The sequence below is a fragment of the Malus domestica genome, chromosome 02 (assembly GCF_042453785.1).
Source record: "Malus domestica chromosome 02, GDT2T_hap1".
NCBI classification, from domain to species: Eukaryota; Viridiplantae; Streptophyta; class Magnoliopsida; order Rosales; family Rosaceae; genus Malus; species Malus domestica.
Genome location: NC_091662.1, coordinates 19,956,169 through 19,979,031, shown reverse-complemented (window position 1 = coordinate 19,979,031; position 22,863 = coordinate 19,956,169). Strand labels below are relative to the sequence as shown.

General features: G+C 38.3%; 1 protein-coding gene across 2 annotated transcripts; it reads left to right on the top strand.

Annotated features, from left to right (window-relative positions):
• Window positions 1-18,602: 18,602 nt before the first annotated feature.
• On the top strand, window positions 18,603-22,558 carry LOC103401622 (uncharacterized). Of its 2 annotated transcripts, none has more exons than XR_011577881.1 (8): window positions 18,603-18,756; window positions 18,848-18,948; window positions 19,086-19,168; window positions 19,389-19,439; window positions 19,692-19,769; window positions 21,108-21,264; window positions 21,826-21,940; window positions 22,274-22,558. XR_011577881.1 is itself a non-coding variant. In XM_070816890.1 (8 exons), exons 4-8 carry the CDS (start codon window positions 19,391-19,393, stop codon window positions 22,281-22,283), a joined length of 402 nt encoding a protein of 133 aa, XP_070672991.1. In that variant the 5' UTR covers window positions 18,603-18,756; window positions 18,848-18,948; window positions 19,086-19,168; window positions 19,389-19,390; the 3' UTR covers window positions 22,284-22,558. The 2 variants fall into 2 exon arrangements, 1 of the variants encoding a protein (XP_070672991.1); XM_070816890.1 differs by having other exon boundaries at window positions 19,699-19,769.
• The last annotated feature ends 305 nt before the right edge of the window (window positions 22,559-22,863 follow it).

Below are 22,863 nucleotides of genomic sequence, written 5' to 3'. Positions count from 1 at the left end.
TAAATGGAACATAGAAGCGATGACAAAAATCACTTACCATGGTCATAGTTATCTGTTTGGTACTCAAATTGTCTTCAAGGTCCTTTCAAATGCGATCAATGCAGTCATTAACTCTTTTATAGATTAATTTCTACCAAACAGTCATTAACTCTCTCTCTCTCTCTCTCTCTCTCTCTCTCTCTCTCTCTCTCTCGTGCCTTTTTCACACTATACAACCCCCGTCTCATGGCTAGTCTCTCCATCGCCTCATAGTCGCACGAAACAGCCCAACCTGCTCCGCCTCATCCAGCCTCCCCTAGCACAAACCCCGCGAGCACAAAATAACTAATACTAGTTTAATTGAAGCAATTAAGAAATGACCAATGAAACATCATCATAAAGTATTCAATGAAAGGTGAAAAAGGCACCAATTTTAATAGGAGGAAAATATATCAGAAAGTGTAAGTGTGAGAGGGAGAAAAGAAGGAGAGTAATATACCTCTGAAAATGGTGACGAAAGAGAGTAATATACCTCTGAAAATGGTGACAGAAGACCCATGCATGACCCTGCCTCGTCTTCACCGTCCGTTTAGATTTTGTTGTGATTCACTTGTATCCATGGTGTGGAATGAAAAACCATGCACTAATTTTTCAATTATGTAAGATGAGGGTGGCTAGTAGTTTTACAGTTACCTGCAGAACGTAGAGTACGGGTGGTTTCTTTTCCTCTACAATGGGTTCTTCACGTTCGATTTTTATTCTGATTTTGATAGTCACTGTTTTATAATTTGTTTACTGTAAAACCCTTGCTAACTCTTATCTTCTATTTATTTATTTTTTTGGTCAAAGAACTCTTGTCTTCTATTTACATTTGGTTGTAGATTTTTTTGTTTTAAGGGTGTTTTTGTCTTTATATATTAGGAAAACTAATGAAAATGACTTGAAAACTTTGAGTTTTAACGATATGGTCAAAATAAAGGGTAAAGTGAATAGTACCAGGATTGACTTTTTAGTGTAAAAGTGTGATTTTTCGTTAAAGTGAACAGTACCAGAAGCTTTTCGTTAAAGTTCCCTTACATATTTTATTTTATGACAATCACATACAATAGGAGAGAAAATGGCATTTCCTGCGTATCTTCCTACATGAACTATGTATAAGGTGCCAAATCATATCCTTAATGCTGATTATTTCAAGACTTCAAAGATTTGATTCATTATTAATTAAATTTTTATTAAAATAATAATTATAAATAAAGTAAATGCCTTGGTTTAGGACTTTGGACATTTAACGGTACTCGTCTTCTTTTTTCCCCCAGTTAATTGATGCTGAGATCATGATCTGCTGACACCTTGATGACATGATGACTTGATTAATTAGGAGCAATTGTGACGTTCACAGCTCAATAGGAAATGGATTCGGATCCTTGTGTGCGGGTTGGTAGGATCCTGAGTTGATACTTAGGAGAGAATCCATTTCCCAATATATATTGAACAAAATATGAGCAGCTGTATTAGAATTTTTTTCTCAATATATCTTTATATTCCAAAATAAAGAAAGAAAACTTGGATGGTCTAACAATTTATTGTTGGCTTGTATTGATATGGGGTTTGATGAGGTTCAGATTGAATCAAATTCTAAAGAACTTGTGGATATGATTAACGGCAAGGCTCAACCAAATGTTGCAATTGAAGCACTCCTTCTTGGTATTCAATAAATATGTCAAGCAGTGGCTGAGGTCAGTGGATGTCATTTTTGCTCCTCGAATTTGTAATTCGGCAGCACATCTAGTGGCCGCTTTCGTCTTACGGGAGAGAGACTCTTATGGATGGGACTATTTTGAGCTAGAATGATTGTTTAACACTTTAGCTTCTGATGTAAACATTTCAATTCGAATCTAATAAAATTCTTTTCCTTGATAAAAAAACATTATAATATTACACAGCAACTATGTTTACATTCATATCACATATTACATCACCATATTTAAGTCCCAACAGTGTCCTTTAAAAAACAGAACTTTGAAGAGACTAATCAACCCCAACTTCATCATCTAACACTAAAAATTTGATGAAGGGGAGAAAATTTAAAGAGTAAAAACCCCAATTACAACAAAATGAAAGTTTTTCACATTGAACTAGCACTGAAGAAATATATACCAGAGCTAGCCAGAGACGGATGATTGTGACTCTATTGAAGCCATGAACATATCATAACGCAACTCCTCTCTCCATTTCGTTGTGACTTTGGCTATGAAATCCTCGGTTCTCCTCTCTAAGTCACTATCTTTTTCTTCACCAAAAAAGTCTTCACTATCAATATCGTCATCATAACTACCATCATCATCTTCGTCTTCATCATAACCATCGGAACCATAATACTCACTGCCCTCCTCATAATCACTACTATAGTCACAATAATAATCTTCAACCTTTCTTTCTTCTTCTTTTGTATCATTTTTCACTTCATACCGTTCAAACTCTTCTTTGGATGGCCTGAAACTCCCGAACACAATTGTGATAAAGATGACATTAAACATGAAGAACACGGCCACACGATTCGATTTTGCCACCACGATGAATTCGTAGGTGGAAAGAAGAAAGTTGTGGTGTTGTGAAACCGAGAGAGACAACGAGAAGGAAATGAAAAGGATAAGAGGGATTGCTAGACACAAGAGAAAGAAAACAAATAGTGCTGGTGCTGAAACTGCCTTCATATTGCTCTTCTATAACCAAGATTAATGGTGTTCTTTGTTCGCTCTAAATTTTCTTGTAGAAAAGTATTATTTCTGGTTCTTTTTATAACCCTGTTGAGGAGGATACCGTTAAATAACGGTGAAGAAGTTTTCTAAGAAACCATGCCAAAAGTCTACATCTGGAAGTTACAGTGCATTACGTACTGATATTGATTACTGTATAGAAAGTCTATGAATATGTTATGCATGTCCACATGGCATTCTGTAAATATAAAAGAGAAGAGAACTTTTCCGCATCTCTTCCACTAAGACCACCGGATCAAGTGATCCGGGTTTTTCAAATTTCATTCAATGGCAAAAAATTATTACAGCTTTTAAGGGATCAAAACAGGTGGACAGTTGGATAAAATTTGAAAAGCCCAGATTATTTGATCCGATGATCTTGATGGAAGAGATCTGAAGAAGATTTCTTCTCAATATAAAACTAGGCGTTAATTTGTCAATAACGCTAAGATATATTATATTACTGAGAAATTTCCCAGCTTGCTTGCTTTTCAAGAAGCAAATTAAGAAAAGTATTCTAAGAATAATATAACTAAATAAATTATGATGGTAGAATATTCAGATAAAGCAATGCTCTCCGTTGGGTGTTTGGTGGTTTATAAAAGAAGATGGATGATCAAGAGTGGTCCCCCGTCCACGACATGCAATGTAAAAGAGTAGAAATTTGGAGCAAAGATATCATTATTTATTTCATAAATAATTATGGATTACTTAGGAGTATACCTAATCGGTTTAGCTAAGGTCTTTGTTTATATTAATTGGTATATAAGATTTACTCTCGGGAGTCGCAGTTTTATTATTTACTCCTGTTATTTGAAGGGTATGTGGGGCCAGTGGCGGATCCAGACTTTTATCATTGGGTGGTCCCAGTATTGGAGTTGAACGGGAAGAGTTCGGATCTCTCCCATCAAAAGCCACGATCAAGTGATCCGGACCGTTGAAATTTGATCCAACGGTTACAAACAGGGGGCTCTTCTAAAAGTTATAATAATTGTAGCCGTTTGATTAAATTTCAACGGTCCGGATCATTTGTTCTTGGGCCTTTGATGGGAGAGATCCGGACCCGATCTCTTCCCGAGTTGTACTATTTGAAATAACATTGTTTAAACTAATCGAGTATGATTTTCATGTATTATGTCGTACCATGTTCTTAATTTCTACACATTCAATTATTAAAACAAAAATTCATATAAATTAATGGAGATAAAAACATATGTATATTTGTTGAAAAACAAAACATATATATAGAAATTAACCATCACATGATCAAATCAATATAAAAAAAATCATAAATTACAATCCAAGCACTAACTAGTATATATTAGGAATCTAACAATTTTATCCGATACACATCAATTTAATAGCATTCTATTTTGGACTAAAATTAGAAAACTTATTTAAATTTAGACATTAGGACAGTATTAAAATAACAAAAATAAAATTAAGAAATGAAGCGGTGTTTGAGAGGAGAGAGGTGGACAGGTGATGGCTTGGTCATATGCGGTTAGAACGAAAAAGGAAACTGGGGAGAGAGGAAAAAGGGATTGGGCATTGGGATTACCGATTAGGGTCTCTTATATAAAATATTAAAATGGGAATTGGGCTCACACATTCATTTTAATTGTATTGGACTCAAACGGTGCGTTTTGGCCGATTCAGTTTAACAAGAAAACAACCTTCTTTCTTTTTCATCTGCAGTCTGCAGAGAGTCACCGCTGCATATCTCCCCTCCGCAAAACTCCAGGCCGTTGGGTGGTCCTGGGACCACCCTAGTCCCTGAATGGATCCACCTCTGTGTGGGGCTTTGGAAGCATGAATCGTAAACAAAATCAAGCGACTCTAGCTCTTGCAGAATAACATTTAATTTTAAGGAAAACTAATAAAAAGTGTTTGAAAACTTTGATTTTCAACGATAAGGACAAAATAAAAGGTAAAGTGAATAATACAATGATTAACTTTTTAATGTAAAAATGTGGTTTTTCGTTAAAGTAAACAGTACCTGGAGCTTTTCGTTAAAGTTCCTTAATTTTTATGCAATTAAGCTAGGCTTGCTGCAGGCCAAACACATACAGCTCTATGAGAAGTATATTTAGAATTTTCTTTTTATTGGTTAAACAATAAAATTTGAATCCGCGGAAAACCATGACCCAAAATTACTCGGAAAATCTATAAGATAAATGTTTTCTTGTCTTTTCTTTGGACGAGTAATTCTAGGATGATTGCGTTTTTTAATCACATTCGTTCATTATTTGATGTGATAAATGATGTATATATGTTATGTCAATTAATGAATTTATCTTATTGAATGATTATGTGATCTACTAGCATTTTTTCCGTTAATTTTTTATTTCAGAAAGCAGCTTGCTTAATTTGCGCAAAGAATTCTATGTAGGGCCTTAAAGAGGAGAGGAGACCAGAACCATAGAATCAAGAAAGATACATCTGAATGAAAATTCATAGAAGATTCATAGAAAACAACTACCCAACAGTTTATAATTTCTTAAAAACAACTATCCAACTGTTTATAATTTATTATATTATCTTTTCTCTTTCTTTTTATTTTGGGTCATAATCTATCATTTATCATATTAATTAACTAGAAGGTCTGGGTGGCGCTTTTTTTTTTTAATTTAAATTTAAATTTTTTTTATAGAGAAGAAAAACTTTGATAATTTCTCATAGTTTAGGCCATTTGGCCAAGTAAGAATGAGAAACACAGATGTTTTCTTTATCTTATGCTATATGTTTGGTTGTAAATCGTATGGAGTAAATCTCTTGGTGTCATTCTAAATAGATATGTCTCATGCAAAATTAACGTTGATGTTTATCAATGGAAACAAGTTTTGAAGTGATTACCTTTCTTTATACAAGTTCTTTTCACAAAGAAACTTATATTATAGTTTCACTTTTACTTGCTTTCGCACTGCGGGAGGTGTCTAGGCATGTAATTGGCGTGTCCAAGGTTATAAAAGATGTTAGGTGCTAGTCGGGCGGCGGGTTGAGGCTTAGAGCCTAGGTGGGGCCCACTACAAAAAAATGGGTCTTATGGGACACTTAAAACGCGTTGCAATAGCCCTTTAACGACGGCCTTGCGATGGTCAATAATGCGTCACAACAAAGTGGTGTCGTAAATGTTTGGTCCATTATATGTGATGCTTTGAGTGCATCACAAATACTATTTACTACGGGTTTGCGACAGTGGGTTACGCGTTGCAAATAAGTGGTCTCAGGTTTAAAAAACAAAGGGCATCAAATGGGACGCCACAACGACATTATTTTTAATAGCTTCACCAAAATTATTTCATTTGAAATTTACTATAGGTTCCAAACTAAAATAACAATCCAACCTCACTGATACTATTCATTATTCACAAATCCAAAAACATTTATTTGGTTTCTTTGAGAATGAAGAATGTATTTCACTTCTAGTATTTAAACATATATACATTATCTAAAACATTTATACCATCTATAATCCTATAGGAATTATGTCACTCCAAATTGGCTTGTTAGTTCGACAACTAACTTCCTCCCCTTGACCCTGCGAGTAATTATGTCACTCCTTGCAGCAGCTCTACTCTTAGTCCTTTGCATAAAGGCTCAAAATAAAATAGAGGTATGTCCACCTATTGACTGGGAATTAAAAGTATCTAATTCAATCGAACTCTTACTGGTAACACATTAATGATTCAGAGTCGTCTCCTTTCCCTTTGCCAGTATAGGTTGTGTGAAGATCTCCATCGTCACCCTTATTCTCCGCAACAAATTCAGACATCAAAGCCTCTGCGACAGTGCAAGAATTGAAGTTATTACAAACACAAGGTAGGCAAATAATTTGGGAATAACAAAAAGAAAAAACTGCAGCTCTGCTTACCAATGGGAGGTGCAGTGTTCTTGAGATACAATGGAATATGAAAGTTAACAAGTTGAACCCCAATAAACTTGGGAAGCACTCTGAGAGGCATATCATTGCGGACAAGGAATCTGCAGTTAGAATCACAAGATAAGAGACAAAACCATGAGAGAACACTTCCATATAAGACAAGCTATTAACAAAAACGAGTTTCCCTTTGCAAGAACAAGTGTGTCCTCCTTTTTCTATGCAAATCTTAAATAATGATACGGTGTGTGAAAATTATTTGGTACGTAGGCTTCACAACATAGGCAACCAATTTGTGCAAACCATTATACAATCAGAACCAATCGTAGAAATTCACGAGCAATCTCCCCTCCCATGTACTTTTTATTTTGGTAAATATACGTATTCGATGCAGTGAAATTCTTACAGATAAATAACAGCATTCTTATTTCATTGTAGCGATACAAATCAAGATAATTAAAGCACAAAGGAAGGGGTAACTAATTAACTACTTGTGGGCATAATGGTTCCAGGGGTCTAACAAACCATTGACCTTGAAAGCTGAATCATTCTGATTTTCCTACAAGCATAAATGAAAGGGAACCATTTTATCACATTAAGACAATTAATTTGATTTTTCCTACGAGCATAACTTAGTGGAACTTTTACTGGTAACACATTAAATCAAATAAATTCTACCAACCAACCGAGATGATCTTCACATTCCACGGGTTCACAATCTTTGCTCTGACTCCACACTATCATCTTCGAATCGCCATAACTGCATCACAAGACAACATACACAAACAACACAATCCATATCAGCTATAATGCGCTTTCAAAAGTCACATAAAACAAATTCAGGAAGCTACAATCTCAATGACTAGGATAACAATTTCTCAATGCAATTAAAACCTTAGAACTGAAAGTTTCCACTTACTCTTATTGAAAATCTCAACAAGACGAAAACCACCTGTTTGGGTTAATATTTGAACATTGTACTTAGATGAAGAAAAGCCCAAGGGTGCCGAATTAAAGGAGACTTGCCCGAAGCCCAACATTAAGCCCAAGAGCAAAGCGGAGGTTTCTCAGCCAAGATAAAAGCCACTTGCTTACCATTGAAGTGACAAGTGATAGAGACTAACCTTCTTCCAGCCAAAGAACACTTTTTAGTGGCATTCCAAGTAAAATATTGATGACTCACTACCTTTCACATGCTTTCGGGCAAGAGCAAAGTCACAGCAGTCGGACTAATTGGTCTATAAAAGGAAGAAGAGGCCCCAGAGACAAGGACACTCAACCAATTAAACAAACAAACATACAAACTCTGTTCTCAAGCCAGATTTGCATCCAAAAGCTATAATCAGCCCAGATCTCATATCTTTTTAGCGACAAGCTATCTCTTGTCCAGTTTAAAGCTCTGCTATCTCCCTTAGTGGTGTAGTATCAATTTCTTTGTGTAAACTTGTTTACCATCCATCCCTTTTTTTAGCATATAAACCCTGTAATCTCAAAGAGAAGTGGCTGCAAGAAGTTCAACCTTGCCAAACAAGGTGAAATCTTGCCCGAAGCTCTTTGTTTGCTTTCTAAGTTAATAGATCTATTATTTAATGCATTCTCCAGTCTGTATTCAAGTCATATCCACCTGCTTTCCTACTTTAAGAGTCTTATTTGTATATGGATCTGGTTAGTTTAAATGAATATGTCTCCATTAAAAGCAATCTAGGACCAAACAAATGACTTAAAGGGGATATGGACTCCCTTCATTCGAACATACAAGACTATGAACTAAAAGTCCTTGTTTACAAGGCAAGAAAAAGAACTTAATGTGAACTTAACCCATCCACGACAATCCTTTGATAACAAGAAGTCCGAGTAACTTGGGGCGCAGGTAATCGACTAAACACACTTGTTCTACATCTGCTATATTGAGATAGCAGTGGCACGCCTAACACTCAGTTAGTTTTGATTGCGAGCCTTAAGGCCTACACCTAAGGCCCCACAAAGACACTTTTTAGAACTAACTTTGTCCTCTTCTTGTAGCACATCAGCAAGTAAGAGCTCGACTACACATCCAAAGTGCCAATCCCTTGGGGAGATGTGTAGAGGTCCGAGGATCCCTCTCCGGAGAAATCTTCACCACAAACACCACCACAACCCAGTCCCAATCCTCCGCCTTCAACGCCAAGGGTTTCTCCCTAACCTCATAAGCAATCACCACCGGATCCCTATCCTTGCTAAACTTCTTCTGCACCGTCATGCAGTCTGACTTCGCCCTCTTCATCTGCTTCACCTTCACATCAGTGGGTATATAAAACCCCATCTTCTAAAAACTCCTTCACATAGTAAATCATAATAAGACGCATTGGCACCAAAAAGAGAAATCAAAACTTCATTTACAAAGAGAACTCAAAGACCATTCCGTAATTATAAAACACTGAGCGATATTTTTGTTTGGTTAGTGAGAAAACGCAAGAAACGGAATCGGATTTTTCATTCATCAAAACTTTTCTTGGGAAACAAACGCAGAGAGAGCATATGACAAGTGATCAGAACATAGCTTCGCTGGAAATCGGCGCTAAACTGCGAATCGGAGAGAGAGAGAGGGATTTGATTTGGGGCAACTTGATTGTAGATCTGAGAAGCAGCCACTAACTTTACCTAAAGATTAAAAACGGTGAAATATCTTTCTTCTAAAAATGGGGCACACTAAATGAAAAATCAGGCGCTAAATGAATTTTTTTGGAAGGGTATCGTATCAAATACATAATTTGCGACGTTACTTAAACTACAGTCGCAAAAGTTTCATCCCAAACACCATGCGCGCTATATTATTGAGAATTTACCATGGTCGTGTGCTCTGTCGCAAATAAAGTGTCGTTAAAGGGCCTTTTTCTTGTAATGAGACGCCGCCTTAGCGGATTAGGTGGATTTAAGTAAATCTATTATATTTTGTGTAAATAAATGTCTATTTATACTTAAAATATATATAATTGTATCATAAATTACAAAATAGAATGACATATATATATATATATATTATGAAGTATTGGAACATAATGAAAATATGGGGAACAAGTGTATAATGTGTGTTCATTTAAGTATTCAACAAGTCTCTTACAATTTATTGAAAAAAATAAAATGCAAAATGAAAGTTATATGTTTTCTGTTTAAGTGAGTCGCAACCTAGATAGGTGCCTAGGCGGGTCTGAAAGGGCTAGGCGGGCGCCTCAACAAGTTAAGGTACTATTTCTTAATTTTTAAACGCCTAGGCATTAATCGGGATGGTTGTCAGCCACCTAGGCGGCGATTTTTAGAACAGTGGGCGTGTCATTACCCACTAATTTTTTTTTATCCTTATCTTCTATATTAGTATCACCATTGTTTTTCTTGGGTGCTCAACGAGTGGTTTGGCAGATAATGGATAAAGGTTTTAATGCATTCATTTAATGTTATTGCTGATCCGCTAAATTCTTCAAGAAGTCTGGTTTACAGAACCGGATCTGTTTAAGCACAAGGTGTCCCAGTTTATAGCTAAGGTATTATAAAATTTAAAAAGGGTCAATATTATCATTACTGATCCTTAACATTTAACTATCAAAGCTTGAGTTTATAATAATTCATTTTCAGTACCAAGACAATGCCAGTCGTCATGAAATTGCTGCAGTAAGGATGGATGCAAAGCTAAATGTTCCTGGGTGGTTTTGTGAACAAATATTTGGTGTCAGGTTGGACTAATTTTTTCAAGTTATTTGTCTTTTGGCCTAATCTTTAGCTGTTCCTCTCTCCGCAGAGTGTATTGTCGAGAAACCTGGAAATATCGGTTATAATTTCCAGTGCAACAACAACAACAACAACAACAAAGCCTTTTCCCACTAAGTGGGGTCGGCTATATGAATCCTAGAACGCCATTGCGCTCGGTTTTGTGTCATGTCCTCCGTTAGAACCAAGTACTCTAAGTCTTTTCTTAGAGTCTCTTCCAAAGTTTTCCTAGGTCTTCCTCTACCCCTTTGGCCCTGAACCTCTGTCCCGTAGTCACATCTTCGAACCGGAGCGTCAGTAGGCCTTCTTTGCACATGTCCAAATCACCGGAACCGATTTTCTCTCATCTTTCCTTCAATTTCGGCCACTCCTACTTTACCTCGAATATCCTCATTTCCAATCTTATCATTTCTTGTGTGCCCACACATCCCACGAAGCATCCTCGTCTCCGCCACACCCATTTTGTGTACGTGTTGATGCTTCACCGCCCAACATTCTGTGCCATACAACATCGCTGGCCTTATTGCCGTCCTATAAAATTTTCCCTTGAGCTTCAGTGGCCTACGACGGTTACACAACCCGCCGGATGCACTCTTACACTTCATCTATCCAACTTCTATTCTATGGTTGAGATCTCTCTAATTCTCCGTTCTCTTGCACGATATATCCTAGGTAGCGAAAACGGTCGCTTTTTGTGATCTTCGCTAGATTGCTCCGATCATTAGTGTGGATAAGTATATAAATGGATATAGATAGGAAAGCAAACACAAGATGTACGTGGTTCACCCAGATTGGCTACGTCCACGGAATAGAGGAGTTCTCATTAATTGTGAAGGGTTTACACAAGTACATAGGTTCAAGCTTTCCTTTAGTGAGTACAGGTGAATGATTTAGTACAAATGACATTAGGAAATATTGTGGGAGAATGATCTCGTAATCACGAAACTTCTAAGTATCGGAATGTGGTATCGTCTTGACTTGCCTTATCTGTCTCACAGGTAGATGTGGCATCTTCTCTGGAAGTACTCTTCCTCCATCCAGGGGTGGTATCTGTAACTGGTGGAGATGCACAAGGTAATGTATCAATTTCACTTGAAGCTTACTTGTAGTTTCAGGCTTGGTCAAGCGCGATACAAACCATGTAGTAGGAGTCCCTCAAGTTGCCGAGCTAGGGGATTTGCTGAAAGAGGTGACAGACAAGGTAAGCAATCAGAGCTCCGGCTGATTGTTCACATTCTCCCTATCTTGCAGGCAGCATGAAGGATAAAGAGAAGAAAAATGAGAAGAGATGATATGGGATACTTTTGCTTTTGAAGAAGTAACTTTCCACAGGCTTATTCTTGAACTGAGCTGGAGGGTTTTCTGGTTTCCTCCAGAGTATAAGGCCGACTGAAGAATTTGAGGGTCAAAACAAGTCCATCAAATCTAGAGTACGTTCGACCCTACTGATATGGGATACTTTTGCTTTGACAGAGTAATGGATGTATCGGCACGTGTGCTGTTACGCTTGTCTCCACATGCTTCCTTGTATCCTTCTCACTTGCCCTATCTGTTCCTCAGGCAGATGCGGTATCTTCCCTGGAAGCATAAGATGTTGAAGATGAGTACTCGAGAGCAATGCCAGGTAAGTAAGTTCCAGGCAGTCAGTTCCTGGCTGGAAGCTTGATTCCAAGTGCTGACTGATTGCTCTCTTTCTCCTTGTCTTGCAGGTAAGAACAAGGCCAAAGGAAAAGACAGGGAAAAAGCATGATATGGGATACTCTTGCTTTTAACCCTGATGATATGAGATATTCTTGCTCTAGTATAACTTGTTTGCAGAGGTATTATCAGGGGGAAAGAAAGCTGAATATTTCGAAAGGCTTCGTTGAGAGTGCCCTCTCATATATGAGGAAGGGTTGAGCATTTTTGCAGGTCTGTCTGTCCGTTGGGGATGGAGGTTGACATATATAGGAGTCTCCTTAACAACAAGTAGTAATGCTATTCCTTTACCCTGTCAGAGCACTTTGAAAAAGTGGTCTGTGGTATGTGGAAAGCTGATGTTGCGTGTGAAGATTACAGACAGCTTTATCCAAGGAGATCCGGCTCTTGTAGTTGGGAAAGTGTTGCCTCTTCGGTTTTCGAACAAGCAATCCTATCAGGGATCTGGCTCTCGAGATTCGGAGAACGATGTCTCTTCGATTTTTGAGAAAGCAATCCTGCTGGGGGTCTGGCTCTCGAGATTCGGAGAGCGGTGTCTCTTCGATTTTTGAGAAGGTAATCATGTTGGGAGTCTGGCTCTCGAGATTCGGGGGGCGGTGCCTCTTCGATTTTGGAGCAAGCAATCTTGTTGGGAGTGTTTTCTCGAATGTGAGTAAAGGTTGGGCATGTTTGCTAGTCTACCTTGCCACGAAGCACAGAGGTTGACACACAGGGACTTTCCAATTATCCAGCAATGGTACTGTTCCTTTACCCTCTCTTCGATTTTTGAGAAAGTAGTCATGTTGGGAGTCTGGCTCTCGAGATTCGGAGGACGGTGCCTCTTCGATTTTGGAGCAAGCAATCTTGTTGGGAGTGTTTTCTCGAATGTGAGTAAAGGTTGGGCATGTTTGCTAGTCTACCTTGCCACGAAGCACAGAGGTTGACACACAGGGACTTTCCAATTATCCAGCAGTGATACTGTTCCTTTACCCTTGTGGGTAATAATATGGGGTAGCTAGACCTTCAAAATTTATGTGTCTAAACTTTGTTAGTGCTGTTTCTTTGCTATTCTTTTACCCGTCTTGGTCAGAGCGATGTAGTGGAAGCTGCAAGCTTCACGTGCTCAACTTTGGCAGAGAACTTTGGCAAAGTTATATGTGATACACATGAGCTACTATTGCGTGTGGGAAGTGGGTGATTGAACAGTAAGACTCATGTGCTTTCTACTTCACCAGAAGTCTTCGACAGAATGCCCATAATTTCCGCAAAGCTGAGTGTGCGTGTGACAGGTGCTGCCAAGGCTGGAAAAGTAGGTGCCTCTTCGATTTCTGGGATCGGCCCTCGTGGTCTCTGAGCAGCCCAACTTTTGAGAAAGCAAGCGCCTCTTCGATTTCTGAGATCGGCCTTCGTGGTCTTTGAGCAGCCCAACTTTTGAGAAAGCAGACGCCTCTTCGATTTCTGAGATCGACCCTCGTGGTCTCTGAGCAGCCCAGCTTTTGAGAAAGCAAACGCCTCTTCGATTTCTGAGCAGGCGCCTCTTCGATTTCTGAAGCTCCGTCGAGTGCAGATTTTTATAGGGCTGGCATTAAGTTCCAAAGCACACTTGAATCTCCACCAGTAGAAGCTCCATTCTTACACTTCTAAGATCTTGATTTGTTCGACCTCTTCTCTCTTCAACACCTTTGAAAATGTCTGGCCCCTCCGACCGTCGTTTTGACTTGAACCTTGTTGAAGAGGCAGCCCCGCCTTCTCCAGACAACATATGGCGCCCATCCTTCGTCTCCCCTACTGGTCCTCTTACCGTTGGGGATTCCGTTATGAAGAATGATATGACCGCTGCGGTGGTGGCCAGGAACCTTCTCACTCCCAAAGATAACAGACTACTTTCCAAACGATCTGATGAGTTAGCTGTTAAGGATTCTCTGGCTCTCAGTGTTCAGTGTGCAGGTTCTGTGTCTAATATGGCCCAACGCCTATTTGCTCGAACCCGCCAAGTTGAATCATTGGCGGCTGAAGTGATGAGTCTCAAACAGGAGATTAGAGGGCTCAAGCATGAGAATAAACAGTTGCACCGTCTCGCACATGACTATGCTACAAACATGAAGAGGAAGCTGGACCAGATGAAGGAATCTGATGGTCAGGTTTTACTTGATCATCAGAGATTTGTGGGTTTGTTCCAAAGGCATTTATTGCCTTCGTCTTCTGGGGCTGTACCGCGTAATGAAGCTCCAAATGATCAACCTCTGATGCCTCCTCCTTCTAGGGTTCTGTCCAGTACTGAGGCTCCGAATGATCCCCCTCCGGTGCCTTCTCTTTCTGGGGCTCTACCGACTGCTGCGACTTCTCCTAAGCAACCTTTGTGAAGGCTCTCTCTTGTTTGTTTATTTTGACTCATGTATATGTACATATTTGTAGCTTATCGGGGATATCAATAAATAAGCTTTCCTTCATTTCAACGTATTGTGTTAAATACACCAAAGCCTTCTTCTCTAAGTTCTTTGAATTTTCTTTTGTTGGAGCTTTGTGAGTGGAGCATGTAGGTTGAGGTAGTGTTCCCTTAATTTCCTGAGTGAGGAAAACTTCTCGGTTGGAGACTTGGAAAATCCAAGTCACTGAGTGGGATCGGCTACATGAATCTTAGAACGCCATTGTGCTCGGTCCTGTGTCATGTCCTTTGTTAGATCCAAGTACTCTAAGTCTTTTCTTAGAGTCTCTTCCAAAGTTTTCTTAGGTCTTCCTCTACCCCTTCGGCCCTGAACCTCTGTCCCATAGTCGCATCTTCTAATCGGAGCGTCAGTAGGCCTTCTTTGCACATGTCCAAACCACCGTAACCGATTTTCTCTCATCTTTCCTTCAATTTCGGCTACTCCTACTTTACCCCGGATATCCTCATTCCTAATCTTATCCTTTCTCGTGTGCCCACACATCCAACGAAGCATCCTCATCTCCGCTACACCCATTTTGTGTACGTGTTGATGCTTCACCGCCCAACATTCTGTGCCATACAGCATCGCCGGCCTTATTGCCGTCCTATAAAATTTTCCCTTGAGCTTCAGTGGCATACGGCGGTCACACAACACGCCGGATGCACTCTTCCACTTCATCCATCCAGCTTGTATTCTATGGTTGAGATCTCCATCTAATTCTCCGTTCTTTTGCAAGATAGATCCTAGGTAACGAAAACGATCGCTCTTTGGTATTTCTTGATCACCGATCCTCACCCCTAACTCGTTTTGGCCTCCATTTGCACTGAACTTGCACTCCATATATTCTGTCTTTGATCGGCTTAGGCGAAGACCTTTAGATTCCAACACTTCTTTCCAAAGGTTAAGCTTTGCATTTACCCCTTCCTGAGTTTCATCTATCAACACTATATCGTCTGCGAAAAGCATACACCAAGGAATATCATCTTGAATATGTCCTGTTAACTCATCCATTACCAACGCAAAAAGGTAAGGACTTAAGGATGAGCCTTGATGTAATCCTACAGTTATGGGAAAGCTTTCAGTTTGTCCTTCATGAGTTCTTACGGCAGTCTTTGCTCCTTCATACATATCCTTTATAGCTTGGATATATGCTACTCGTACTCCTTTCTTCTCTAAAATCCTCCAAAGAATGTCTCTTGGGACCCTATCGTACGCTTTCTCCAAATCTATAAAGACCATGTGTAAATCCTTTTTCCCATCTCTATATCTTTCCATCAATCTTCGTAAGAGATAGATTGCCTCCATGGTTGAGCGCCCTGGCATGAACCCGAATTGGTTGTCCGAAACCCGTGTCTCTTGCCTCAATCTATGCTCAATGACTCTCTCCCAAAGCTTCATTGTATGACTCATTAGCTTAATACCCCTATAGTTCATGCAATTTTGTACGTCGCCCTTATTCTTGTAGATAGGCACTAAAGTGCTTGTTCGCCACTCATTTGGCATCTTCTTCGTTTTCAAAATCCTATTGAAAAGGTCAGTGAGCCATGTTATACCTGTCTCTCCCAAAACTTTCCACACTTCGATTGGTATCTCGTCTGGGCCTATTGCTTTTCTTTGCTTCATCTTCTTCAAAGCTACAACCACTTCTTCCTTCCGGATTCGACGATAAAAAGAGTAGTTTCTACACTCTTCTGAGTTACTCAACTCCCCTAAAGAAGCACTCCTTTCATGTCCTTCATTGAAAAGATTATGAAAATAACCTCTCCATCTGTCTTTAACCGCATTCTCTGTAGCAAGAACTTTTCCATCCTCATCCTTGATGCACCTCACTTGGTTTAGGTCCCTTGTCTTCTTTTCCCTTGCTCTAGCTAGTTTATAGATATCCAACTCTCCTTCTTTGGTATCTAGTCGTTTATACATATCGTCGTAAGCCGCTAACTTAGCTTCTCTCACAGCTTTCTTCGCCTCTTGCTTCGCTTTTCTATACCTTTCACCATTTTCATCAGTCCTATCCTTGTATAAGGCTTTACAACATTCCTTCTTAGCCTTCACCTTTGTTTGTACCTCCTCATTCCACCACCAAGATTCCTTTTGGTGTGGGGCAAAGCCCTTGGACTCTCCTAATACCTCTTTTGCTACTTTTCGGATACAACTAGCCATGGAATCCCACATTTGGCTAGCTTCCCCCTCTCTATCCCACACACACTGGGTGATTACTTTCTCTTTGAAAATGGCTTGTTTTTCTTCTTTTAGATTCCACCATTTAGTCCTTGGGCACTTCCAAGTCTTGTTCTTTTGTCTCACTCTTTTGATATGTACATCCATCACCAACAAGCGATGTTGATTAGCCACGCTCTCTCCTGGTATAACTTTGCAATCCTTACAAGTTATACGATCCCCTTTCCTCATTAGAAGAAAATCTATTTGTGTTTTTGACGATCCACTCTTGTAGGTGATCACATGTTCTTCTCTCTTCTTAAAGAAGGTGTTGGCTAAGAAGAGATCAAATGCCATTGCAAAATCCAAGATAGCTTCCCCATCCTCGTTTCTCTCCCCAAAACCATGGCCACCATGAAAACCTCCATAGTTGCCTGTCTCCCTGCCCACGTGTCCATTTAAATCTCCTCCTATAAATAACTTCTCCGTCTGAGCAATTCCTTGCACCAAGTCTCCAAGATCTTCCCAAAATTTCTCCTTCGACCTCGTATCCAACCCTACTTGAGGTGCGTACGCACTAATCACATTGATAAGTTCTTGTCCTATTACAATCTTGATTGCCATGATTCTATCTCCTACCCTCTTGACATCTACAACATCTTGTACCAAGGTCTTGTCCACGATGATGCCAACACCGTTTCTCGTTCTATGTGTGCCCGAATACCAAAGTTTAAACCCTGAGTTTTCTAGATCCTTTGCCTTACTACCAACCCACTTAGTTTCTTGTAGGCACATAATATTTATCCTTCTCCTCACCATAACTTCCACTACTTCCATAGATTTTCCCGTTAAGGTTCCTATATTCCACGTTCCTAAACGCATTTTGCTCTCTTGAACTCTACCCTTCTGTCCTAGCTTCTTCACCCTCCCCCGTCTAATAGGATCAAAGTACTTCTTTTGTGTGTCCCGGGTAAAGTTGATAGGAGCATATGCTCCCAAACAACTTTGAGTGGAGTCGTTCGAAAAGAAGTTTCTATGGCCCCCTTGCTCATTTAACACTGCATCCGGGTGCCGATGGAGATACAGCGACCCTTGCTCACTTATCACTGTGCTCGGGCCGCACAGCGCGCCACTTACGGGTGACGCCCTAGCTTTAGCGCTATTTTGTTCTGGATTCATTTTCATAAGGATTCGACGTGATCATGGAGTGCCGGCTGTCGACTACCTGACGCCCTCCCCCTCCTCCTTTATCCGGGCTTGGGACCGGCCATGTAAGACATAGGCGGAGTTTATAATTTCCAGTGCGAATGAAATAAAAAATAACATCTTATTGAAGGATTTAAAATTTAAGGTGCATTCAGGACCTTGCCATTTTAGCATTTTTACACACTATCCTATGCATCTCTTTGGAAAGCTTCCAAGTTTTGTACAATTATTTTCTTATAGTATCAGAATTGAGGTATGCATGTATTCATTTTCTTCTTTACATTTTCTTAGTTACTATTTATTCCTGTCCCATGACAAGTGGATATATATACCCACTTTTAAAAAGGAGGAGAAGTACCTCTTGGTTGTAGTTGCTTTTGATAATTAGTAATTATAGTAAAGTGGGATTCCCTTGCCTTTTTAGTTGTGTGAAAGTCGATTGTTTCAGAGTAAAAGAGAGTTGAGATTGTGTAATTAGATCATATAATTTGAAATGTTTGTTCCAAGTGTGTGTACTTTGCTTTATATACTGAATAACAGTTTGGTTTGGGTAATTATCTGCAGTTTCGTGTTAATTAAGAAGCAGGTTAAGTTTAATAAGTATCATTTTAAGAGCAATGCTTATTAATCTGGCAATCGTAGTTAATTCGCTGTTAAGTAGGGAATGAAAACGTTTATGGCAATCGTAGTTAATTCGCTGTTAAGTAGGGAATGAAAACGTTTATTTTCTGTCCTAAATGTATTCATGTGTTGTTTACCTTCTCGAACAGGTTCCCGTGGAAGCTGAGGCTGCTGCAGCTGTTGCTGGACTGCCTCCACATCAAAGGTTTAGTCTCTCATCAAGCTCTGAAGAATTGAGCTCAATATATGGAAGCAGACATCTTGGTCAAAAAGTGCTGGAGATAGAGGAAAAATTCTATGAAGAGTTGCTACTGTATAATTATGTTTTTTTTATACATTTTCATTTGAATTTTCACAAAACATAACACATGAGGAAGTATGTTGGTATTGATTTTGATTTTCAGGTGATGACATCGCTAGTGTCGACATCATGGACATGGGGTTGTGGTTTGTCAGCTATTTACAGGGCAATAGTTTATAACTATTGCCCATTTGTTCTGTTGAGGTATTTTATTTATTTATTTATGTTTATATTTATATATTATTCATCTTTTGTGAGCATTCATTCCAGGATATTTTATGAAATTTTGAAAATTTTATTTAATTGAGCTTATGGTCGTTCAGTAATTTTTTTATTTCCAGAATCTTCTAATCCTATTGATGCAACGAGTCGAAGGGGAGCTGTGCGTTCACCGAAGCTTTCAAATTTTGCCCGCCCACTCATTGTAATCTCTCTCTCTCTCTCTCTCTCTCTCTCTCTCTCTCTCTCTCTCTCTCTCTCTCCCTCTCTCCCCCTCCCTCTCTCCTGTTTTTCTATCCTGTTGCATTTGGGTTTTCCCCAATTTCTCTTTCTGTTGATCTAATTTGAGGTAAAGTTTGAATTTTGGTTGAATTAGAATGTGGTTTTAATGGGTTTCCTTTCATTTGTCGATTTGATTTTGTTAGGAATGGCATGTGGTTTTTCAAACTTTTGCAACTACTTTGGTTCTGGCAAAGGTAATAATCTTACTCTTCATTCCATAAACTTCATTTTGTATGCCCAGAAGAATTTGAATTGAAAACATGGAGTTTTAGGAAATGTTCTGGAATTTTCCCTATTTGTTTTTTTTTTTTTTTTTTTTTTGCAATTTCCTTGATCATGTTAGCCATATAAGCATGTTTTCCTATCTTCATTACATTCCGATTCTTTAAAATCCTTGCCGATTCGTGTATATTCTCGTAAATGTCTCTATATTTGTTTGATTTTAGTTTCTAGGTTATAATCATAATCGACAAGATGCAAAACGAGGAGGGAATCATCACGGAGCTCTACATCCCAAGAAAATGGTATTCAATCGAATCTAATTGGTGAACGTATACATGAGAGTTAACATCATTGTTTCTTTGCAATTACCGCTGCTGACCATATTCAATAACCATTTTAACATAATAGGTTCTATTTGGATGATTAGAGTTTTGAACCTTCACCCCCCCCAATTCCACATGAACTATGTAGCATGGATACGGATACGGATACGGCGATACGACACGATACGACACGGCGATACGGTTATTTTCTAAATATTAGGATACGATACGGCGTGGATACGTTAATTAAAAATATACATTGATGTATATTAATAAATAAATAAATATATATATATATATATATATTAATAGTTGTATATAAATATATACGGCATGGATGCTAAAAAATATGCATTATTTTCTAATATAAATATAAATATATGGCCTTATTTTCTCATAAAACGGAAGCCCTGGTTTGAAAAGAAAATATCACGTGACTTCAAAAAAACCCTAAGTACCTAGCACAATAGAATCTGCCGCCGTCGCCTTCTTTTCAATTGCAGATCTCGCCGTTTCTTCACAGAGCTCTCTCTCTCTCTCCCCCTCCCGCTCTCTCCCCCTCATCTGGTTAGATCATTTCATCGTCAAGGTGCTTTTGTTGCGTATTCAAAATGTCGGATTCGCGTATCAAAAGCGTATCGACGACGTATCCAGATGTCCACTGGTCAACGGATACGTTCAGATACGTATCCATAGCGTATCGGCACGTATCGAGCGCGTATCGTATCCCAGACCGTATCTGATACGGGATACGCTCTTAAGTTGGCGTGTCCGTGCTTCGTAGCACATGAACTAAGCTTTATTGCTGAACAGACCTTAGTAACCAACTAAAGTGTTTTCTTTTGATTATTTTCCAGTATATTTTAGACAATCGACAAGCCTAAAAGATTTACTTAGAGACACATCAAATCTGTGTTCTGTAAATATACCTAAGATGTAATGCTAGATACCTTTTTATAGTTTCTTCTGGTGTAATCTATGTTGGGCTAGTACTTTTTTTTGTATATATGGATCATTTGTGAAATTGAGATTTTTAAATTGAAGAACTTAACAGAGAAAATTGTACATATAATATTATCCACGTTCATGTTATATAAAAAAATTTAAAGTACTCTCTCTGCATGAATTTGAAACTTTTTATATTTTCTAAGAAGAGAGACAATGCAATTGCTTAAATAATTTGTCGTTGTGCAAACAAGTCCATTGTGGGTATGAAGGGAATATGTGAATATTTCTTACATGAATGACTTTATCATTTCCAGAATAATGCGATTCACTCGATTGAACCACATTGATATGTTGTTTCCCTATTTGAAGTTGAAGAGTCGGATTGGTGGGAAGCAATTGAGAGGCACATATCATCTTCTAACTGGGTCGTCATCTTCTTTCTTCACTTATGAGCTTTTTGGGTCAAAGGAGTCATCTACTTCTGGGATTTCAGGGCCATATATTTGCGCCTTCGTCCAAGGATTTGGTATAATTCCCCCTTTTTAATTAATTTTTTTTTTTGAAATTCTTGATGGATATATCTTTTGTTTTCTTCGATTATTCAGTTGGATTTTGATTTTTATCTTTGCCATTTTTGTTTTTGCTTTTAATTTTTTATGTTAAAAGATGTCGTATTGTGTTTTCATACTAAGTTATCCTTATTTGAATTTATCTCAACAAAATATATACATGTAAAATCGAAGGAGACTGTAGTGTACCTCATGATAAAGTGACAAGCCCTATACACATTGATGCAAAAAAATATAAACGATATCAATCCCCTTGCAAATAAATATTATTTTGTTCACAAAAGTAACTTCAATTCTTAATCCTTAGTACGATTACGTTTTCTGCCATTCTATCTAGAATCTTAAATAGGGAATTTCATGTGTCTTAACAAATAATTCCTGGAGTTTTATTAAATTGTTTCATCTAATGTATCTAATATTTTAATTATTGCTTATTCCTTTTGTTTGGTTAAAGTTTCGTTCCATTTTATAGTACTCAAATCTCCAAGTATTTGTTTTCTGTGTTCCGTGGTGCCTAGCATGTTGTTGTTCTGTCACATCGAAGAGGGTTTCTGTAAGCTTGGGTTTCCTTGGCAGTGGCTTTCACCATCGACATCTACACCTGTGTCTCTCTTCGCTTTCCCACTTCCTCTGGTGCAATCTCTTTTTCTTTCTAATCTTTATTGAGTTTCTTTCAATATGTCACTTATATAATTTATTCTTGATGTCAGATTTGGTGCGTTTGAGTTGGGTTTGTGAATGTCTTCCTGGCTTGAAAAATCTTCAATTTCCTTCTACTTATGTACAACTTTTGTTTATTTTCGATTGACAATAAATATAAAGGAATAAATTAGAAAGTCAATGTTTTCTCTTTCTCTTTTTATTGCGTTTGGCATCAGGAGTAACTATTTTGCTACTACATTGGAATTGGATTTTTGAAGGACCATTCTTATGCAAGTGTTTTCTTTCTCTTTTATTCTTATGCAGGGAAAAATGATTGGATTCTTTGTATATCGTCATATATCGTCGCGTGCCTTTGTGAATTGTGTTGTGCATATATTAAGTTGTCTTCTCCCCAATTTTAAATATTTGGAAGTGACCCAATAAGGGTTAGGATCTCTCTAAGCTTCCTATGTAATAGTGTCCTGAATGCGTATGTACGTTTGTTATATATAATGTAAAGAATATGTTCTGGCCTGAATTTTTTATTTTTTTTATTGTTGATATATACTTACAAACATTATAATGAAGAATGTGGATTATCAAGCGATAGATGCAGCCGCCCATGACTACAGTTTACCATCTTTATTACTTTCGGATTTGAATTGCATTTTAAAGGCACAAAAGATACAATTTGTAGTGTGTTTCATTCATATTTTAATTTCTACACTATAGTTGGAGTGCCAATAGTTTAATTGGAATTTGTTAAAAACACTAGATATGTCATCTGACTCTTTATAGTATGTGATGTGCATGTTAGCAATTGGCTCTCAACCCATTTCATTTCAAGAGAAGAATCCCAATGTCATTGGGTGCTTGAGTGGTATTTTTGTTTGTATTTTTCGTCTTTTTTATCA